We start from the raw sequence: 7,278 nt of genomic DNA, 5'->3' as shown, positions 1-7,278 counted from the left end.
TTAGCATTTATTGAGCGTCCATAACCATGTATTCACACATCACGCCTCTCTGGTATGAAACTGGGGAATCCACTTTCTATATCCCCTCACAATCCTCGAAAGACAAAGCTCATGTTTGCAGCAAGAGTACAACTCCTTATAAGCTCAATGTCGCAACTGCTACCCTTTGAAAAATATGGTAGAGTTTTCCTATACAGGCACTCTATATAAAATAATCTAGCCAGAACTCCGTAGTTCAGAGATAATGATTCCAATAGGAGTTTTATGTCTTGTGCCATGAAACACACGCAGAGTGTGACGGTGAACTCTCTCCAAATCGTTGTTGATAGAACTGGATGGCTTAGTATGGTTTTTATTTTCCCACTCCTTATCTTTCTTCTCATGTAGTTGTTTGAATTCCTCCTCCATTCTCTACGTTGTTGCTTGCCTTCGCTAGTGTACCTTCCTTTACATACCTCTTTTTTTATTCTCCTCTACACCAACATTCTTCTCTATGTTCTCATACGCACCCGTGCATACTAATTCCTCTTGTAGTTGTTTGAATTGTCAACTTTAGGTTTTTTTTTTGCCTGTTTGGCCATAATCCTCCAGGCCAATCAAAATCGTGCCGCATACTTCTCTGTTCCCCATATTTTTTTGTTTGTTAATTTCCTATTGCATTGGGTGACCAACTCACCCCTGCATGCCTCCAATCACCATGGATTTCCCCTTGAATGGTGAGGTGGCCATTCAATCCTTGTTGCGCACGTCAGTCTCCTTGGTTGTAACAAAACAATAAAACTCCCAAGCAATAATCCCCCTTTACAATGGAATTATGTGTCCCTAGACTCCCATTTTTTTTGTCCAAATAATTAATTTGTTTACAGTAGTGGAGAAGCAACCAAGGGTTGTCACACCCATTTGGAAATTTTTCTTTGAACTTGAACAACACTTTTTACCAAGAGCGATGGAGAAAGGGCTTAAGGCTTAGGAGGATGCCCAAATAACAAAATGAAGACCATTCCCCTTGGACTAGGATTTGTAGAATATGCTAAACTATTGCTTGTCAACTGTTATTAGCATTATACACAATCAAGAGGCTTTTCTGGCTGTTTATCAACCCCCTAGAAGCTTGGACAAATTGTTCTAATATCTCATTGAATCTAATGGCTATCATTGCAAATGACACTCCCAACAAAAGAGTATCATTTGCGAATTGTGCATGATTGATATTTTTGACTCCTTTAGCAATATAAATGCTTTTTCTCAAACTCCAAGATTTTTCTCAAACTCCAATATCCCACTTAAAGAATATACCACAAGGATGTATAAGGTTGGGGAGAGATGAATCCACGTTGAAGTCCTCCCCAGGCCTAGAAGAATCCAATTGATTTTCCTTTGACCAATGAGGAGATCTAATGGGAGTTGATGCATGATGATATCTAATTTATGAATTAGGGGCTGAAGCCATACCTATGAAGGATCACAAAAGGAAAATTGTACAAGATTCATAATTTAGGGATATGTTATTGCAATAAGATAATTTGCGATATTTATATAGATGATAACCATATGTCAAAGACAGTGCACAAGGCATGACACCAAAACTTTTGTTGACATCAACACTAAAGTAAGGGTGGATGTTGCCTTATTAACTTGAAGACTTGTATTTTAAATCTAGCTTTTGGATTAATGAAACTTTTGGTGTGGATAATGCATTATAAATCATGTTTTCACAATTTTATGCATGCAAGATTTTTCACACTACACACATCTAGTAAATGCACATACAATCAAAATGAGAGCATTGATGAGTGTTATTGTGGAATAAAATCCTAAAACATGAACATGCCAAAGTGGGAAGATAATTTACGAATGGCATAGGTAATAATCACAAGCCGAAAATGAAGTTTATAGATGAAATAGTTGATAACCATAAGCCAAAAATGAAGTTTCCACATGACATAAATGTTGATCATAAGCCAAAAATGAAATTTACACATGACATAGATGATGATCATAAGCCAAAAATAAAGTTTCCACATGACATAAATGATGACTGTAAACCAAAAATAAAATTTACATATGACATAGATGATGATCATAAGCCAAAAATAAAGTTTACACATCCTCTATTGACGCATCCCCTGATGATGGACTCACTTGGTAGTTCGAAATGTTGGATTCACAAAACTCTATAACAGGTCATTCCTCCTCTATCTAAAAGTTTACACATGACATACAAATAAAATTATTAACTATATTCATACCAAAGAGAAAAGCCCTATCACATAAACTCAAAGACTTCTCAAAACCAACTTCCCAATGAGTAAAGGCTTATATTTAACACCACATATAACACAAATAATTAACTAGTTTAAACAAATTGAATCTAATGTGAAAAAAAAATACTCCTTTACCTCTCTCCATCATCTTTACATCACCCATTTCTTAAGAAAATGAAAATGACTATTATATAGTATATTCAATTTCTCTATTACATAAATTTCATGAAGAGAAATTTTAAAGTTGGAAAATAAATACCCTCACAACTATTCAAGTATTATTTTAATAATTTTAACTACTCCATTTATGGAAGAAAATGAAGAATAATGTACAGTTTGCAATCAATTTAAGAAGAAGTTAAAGGCAAAAGCAACCCCACTTGGACCCCATATCATGAGTAGTGAGTAGGAAGGTAGAGGTAAAGGTAAGCAGTAAACCTCTGAGTGACATTGACAGGATCCTACCACCAAACTAAAAATACTTGTGAATGTCAATTATTAAGGTTGAATTGCATCCCATTTCCGTCCATGTGTCCTTTTCCGATGTTTATCGCGCAGCAAAATGAAAACAATCAATCAGATCACATATATCGTATTCACAAATGTACACGTAGGCCTATATGATGTGACGTGTACAGAGAAGAGACCACACCCCGCCCAGATATCCAACGAGCTTATCAGGCCTCGAAGTTTGTGCAGGCCATTTTCGATGACGTGGCATAGATGACGTCATCCGAAGCATAATCATCCATCCATACATAAAATGATAGGCTGCATGCGTCATGCATACGATGTATGGATGCCCGGGCTGCGATTCAATCGGCGCTCTGGATTGGCTATATATATATATTTATTTATTATTATTTTTTTTAGTAATTAAGAGGGAAAAAAAATCACAAGAAGAGCGCAAAATGGGCAGAGAGGGGCTACGCCGGGGCGAGGGATTTTGTTGCCAGGGAATTTGTTACCGTCTCGTAAAAACCCATCGCATGTGGATCCGCGGTAATTTCTGTGTTTTCAACTCGCCTTTGATCCCGCGGGGTAAATCTGTGGACGTTTGCCTACTGCGCATCTTCATCGTGGTCATTTATCCACTTCAAACCCTTGCTCCGCACTGCGAGCGAGGGTTTGACGCGCCCGCCCACGGATCGATTCTTCTCGGATGTTTGTTTTTATAATGTTAAAAGGCATGGGAAAGTGAAGGGAAGGTCGCAAGGAAGCAGCAATGGACGCGGCTGCCCGCTGCGGATGAGTACGATCATCGTCTTTGCGCCTCCTTCGGGCGGAGGAGTCGAGTTCGAGTTTGCTTGCGGCGTTGGAAAATCGAGGTACACGTTTTCCAACACCTCTCTCTCTCTCTCCATTGCTTGTGCCGCAATCCATCCTTTACACAATTACTTCATTTTCGTCGTTTATATTGATGCCAAGAAACAGTGTGCATTATGGAAAACTCTGCCCTTCTGCCTCCAATTTGGCATCTGCGGCCTCCTCGCTGTTATTTCTGCTCCGATCTATGCATTGCAAGGGCTATTTACGGAAGGTTTGATAGCAGGCCCTTTTATTGGCGGTTTTCAATTCCGTTTGCCTCTGCTTTCTAAGGTCGTAAATATCCGAATGTCGATATGATTTTTATTTATTTTGCAAATTTTGTTTTCCAATCTATTTTGCACAGAATGCATTTGATGCTTCGTTTTCGATTTCGTTTGCTAGTTTAGACGTAAGATATCCGAATTTCCATATTTAGTTTTTATAATTTAGCCACCATTTTTATTTTGCCCCGAATGCTGTAGATTTCATCTCATGCTTCTTCATTTTTCGTTTGTTTCCTCATTTTAGTGTTATTTTATTTTTCTTTTATTGCCAATTTCCATGCGGCAGATTTTTATGCTTAGACTCACACATCGTTTCCGTTCATTCGTCGTCTGTTTAGCGTAAAAGTTTGTTTTGCTGGTGCTTGCGAAGTAATTTCGATTTTTTTTTACCATTTCCGTTCTCTTTTGTTTACAATTCTGTATCAGCTTTACAGATATTTACTTCGTTTTCCGATTTAGGATTGATATCCGCTGCCCGGTTGAATTAAGCTAAATTCTCAGTTTTTTTTTACCTGCTTATTTATTCTGTTAAGGATTAAAACCAAACGACTCAGAAGGATCTCCGTTCAGTTTCACCCTTCTTATAAATACCCGCCGATTAGCGTTGGAGAAATTTTGACCTGTATATTGTTTTGATCGGGTAGAAGTTAGTTAATCAAACTCCGTATTTGTTGTGGATCTTATGCACCTGTTTATCTGCGTATTTGGAAAGGAAATTGCTTCAGGTTGAAAATTTCATAGTTCATTTTCACAATGCGTTTTGGGCATTCTAAGCTTGTTTCATTTGAATCGCTACTTTGTTCTGTATTTCAGATTGCAAGTAATTCTGTGCATGCTATTTTCTTTTGTTTGTGTGAAGCTTGTTCGTTTTGTAGAAATAATTTACACGCAAATATCTCGCTTACCAGTTGAGGGACTTTCGGACTGTAGTGATCGTTCTTTTCTATACACACGGTTCATTAAATCATTGCCTTTTAACGTAGTGCAGTATTCTCGACTTCTTTTCTCTGTGATATGGGAAATTACTGAAAGTATATTGATGCTTACAATTTTGATCAACCTTTTGCCTTTTTACATAGTGCAGTATTTTCGGCTTATTTTTTCTGTCATAGAGGAAATCACTGGAATTATACTGATGACGCTTACAATCTTTAGTCAAGCTTTTCAGATAAGTTCCAAGTATTTGATGAAAATTATGTTCTTCATTGGGTTCCAAATTTATGAACCACTAATATAAGTGCAAATCATGGAGATAATTTATGTGATTGAATATTTAGCAACGTGCTTCTCACAGTATTTTTGGAGGGTATGGTAGGTTCTCACAATTCACATGTATATGCTGCATATTGATTGCTTACCTGCTATGGACTTATTCCATTAATGGATTGCTCAAAAATATTTTTCATCTGGCACTAGTCTTGTGGGTTTTAAAGTTGCTGGCTGCTAAGTAACTATTTACATGAGATAGGCTAACTCGTTGACAGGGCATTTGTCATTGCATGTGGAAAGATAGGGCAATTTTTTATGTGCAAAACTGGTTGGATTTTGAAAAACGTGTTTAAATCAACATATTGCAAGCTCATTGATGGATCAAAAGCATCCCTATCTGTTTGATTGTCTTGTTGGTTTTCTTAGCAAGCTATTTTACATATAAAATAGATGCGTGGATCTGACTTTGGCTATTGTTGGACTTGAAACACAGGTAATTCATAGCTTGAATGGATCGGATTGTCTCACACACTGGGGGAGTTAGTGTACAATGACGTGTATATTCTGCTGCTTGGATATGCTTGAATGATTTATCTATCAGATTATTCATGTATGGACAGTTTTTAGAAGAATGGAGTCGACATATTCCTAAATCAGCTATTAAAATATGATCACATGTATATATAAATGTTGAGCATGAGACGTGAAATGATATGATTACAGGATTATCCAGCCCCTACAAGAGGTGGATTTGAAGTAGATTTGCAGAATGCCATTTGAAATCATGGAGCAGAAGGTTCCTCCGCCATTTTATGGCTCATCAGTTACATCACCGTTCTGCCCTGAAGAAGTTTGTTTCCCTACAGAGGTGTGCTTTCTAATAATATTGATTATCATCGTATGTTGTGTATATTATGATGAAAGTTACATACATTTCTCATTAATGGGTTTTTTAATCGATAGAATACTACAACTGGATGTGCATGAATTTTGAGGCTTGTCAAACTTCATAATGACTCGGAAGAGATGTCAGGACAAAGACAATATCTCTAAATAAGCTTGTTGTCCTTTTTCCCATTGCTTTTCTCTTTTGGTAGAATATCCTTTGACACTGTATAGTCGTCACTTCAGGCTTGGTTGTGCCTCTTATTCATTTCTGCTCTCTGATGGTAATGCATTGACACTTCGATTAAGTCTTTTGATTAAATCTCAAATATCTTTACACAAGACTAATTTTTGTCTGTTTAATGTGATAACTATTTTGCCATGGCTGTACTTGCAGAGAAAACTTGGTTTTTGGAGGCAGGAGTCTGTGTCAAGTGTTCATGGTTAGTTCTACATTACAGATTCTTTATCCTACTCATAGTGTTGAATTTTGATATGGTCATAAATCATAACTGCATTTTCATTGCTTACGTTACCTTTCTTCATTAAATATGTGATGATAAATGCTGTAGTTTTATTACAATATGCATGCGGCCTTCAGAACCAATGATTTACTGGAATGCATTTTTTACATTTTTTTCCTTCCCTTTACTCGCCCTTTGCATGCTTGGTAATTATATTTCCCTATTTCTTTCTTTTTTCCTGGTAAATAAATCCCTGGGAAACTCCAGGCACTTCCCCTCTTTCTGAGGATGCTACTCAGTGTAAAGCAGGTTGTGTAGACTATTGTACCCTGATCTGGCAGGGACATCGTGTGAGGCCCATGCAGGCAGATGCAGCCAGCCCGGGGACTTGATCCCAAGACCTCGTACGTGCTATTCACAGCTCTCAACAACTGGAGCTTACCTATTGGGCTTATATCTATATATCTTTATATATTCTATGTCTAAATATAAAATGATGCCACCTGTTTATGCATTGATTCACACGTCCCTTTGTTTGCTTGCGTGCATCTTTCTAGGATAATATTAAAAATTCGGCTGATATATTCCCCAATTAATGTTGATACAAGTTAATAAATAAATCACTTTACACAGAAAGTATGTGCCACAGGCATGTACTAGCCTGATTTAAACTAGGGATATATTATTCTTGTTTTTGATGACTTCTTATAGTCAAGAACATATTCTAGTCATATCTCAAATAATTATAATGCATTTATTGGCAAATAGTTTAAGGCTTAAGCAGAGAGGATCGGAGACTAATCACTGGCATGTGTGAGATCTCAAACTTAAAAGAATACTAAAGTCAATATACTTGTGCCAATC

General features: G+C 37.0%; 1 protein-coding gene across 1 annotated transcript in view; it reads left to right on the top strand.

Annotated features, from left to right (window-relative positions):
- Positions 1-3,186: 3,186 nt before the first annotated feature.
- The window catches only part of LOC149203505 (protein MEI2-like 4), a 53,819-nt gene continuing 49,727 nt past the window's right edge, over positions 3,187-7,278 (top strand). Inside the window, 4 exon segments of the mRNA XM_089403472.1 lie at positions 3,187-3,592; positions 5,559-5,675; positions 5,789-5,933; positions 6,348-6,393. Coding sequence (XP_089259598.1) covers positions 5,835-5,933; positions 6,348-6,393 — 145 coding nt within the window. The 5' untranslated portion in view covers positions 3,187-3,592; positions 5,559-5,675; positions 5,789-5,834.

Source organism: Pinus tabuliformis, chromosome 2_1 (assembly GCF_031772625.1).
Source record: "Pinus tabuliformis cultivar Carrire ecotype Pingquan chromosome 2_1, CPIR1, whole genome shotgun sequence".
Lineage (NCBI taxonomy): Eukaryota > Viridiplantae > Streptophyta > Pinopsida > Pinales > Pinaceae > Pinus > Pinus tabuliformis.
Note: the sequence above shows the minus strand (reverse complement) of the source record. Positions and strands in the feature narration are given on the sequence as shown.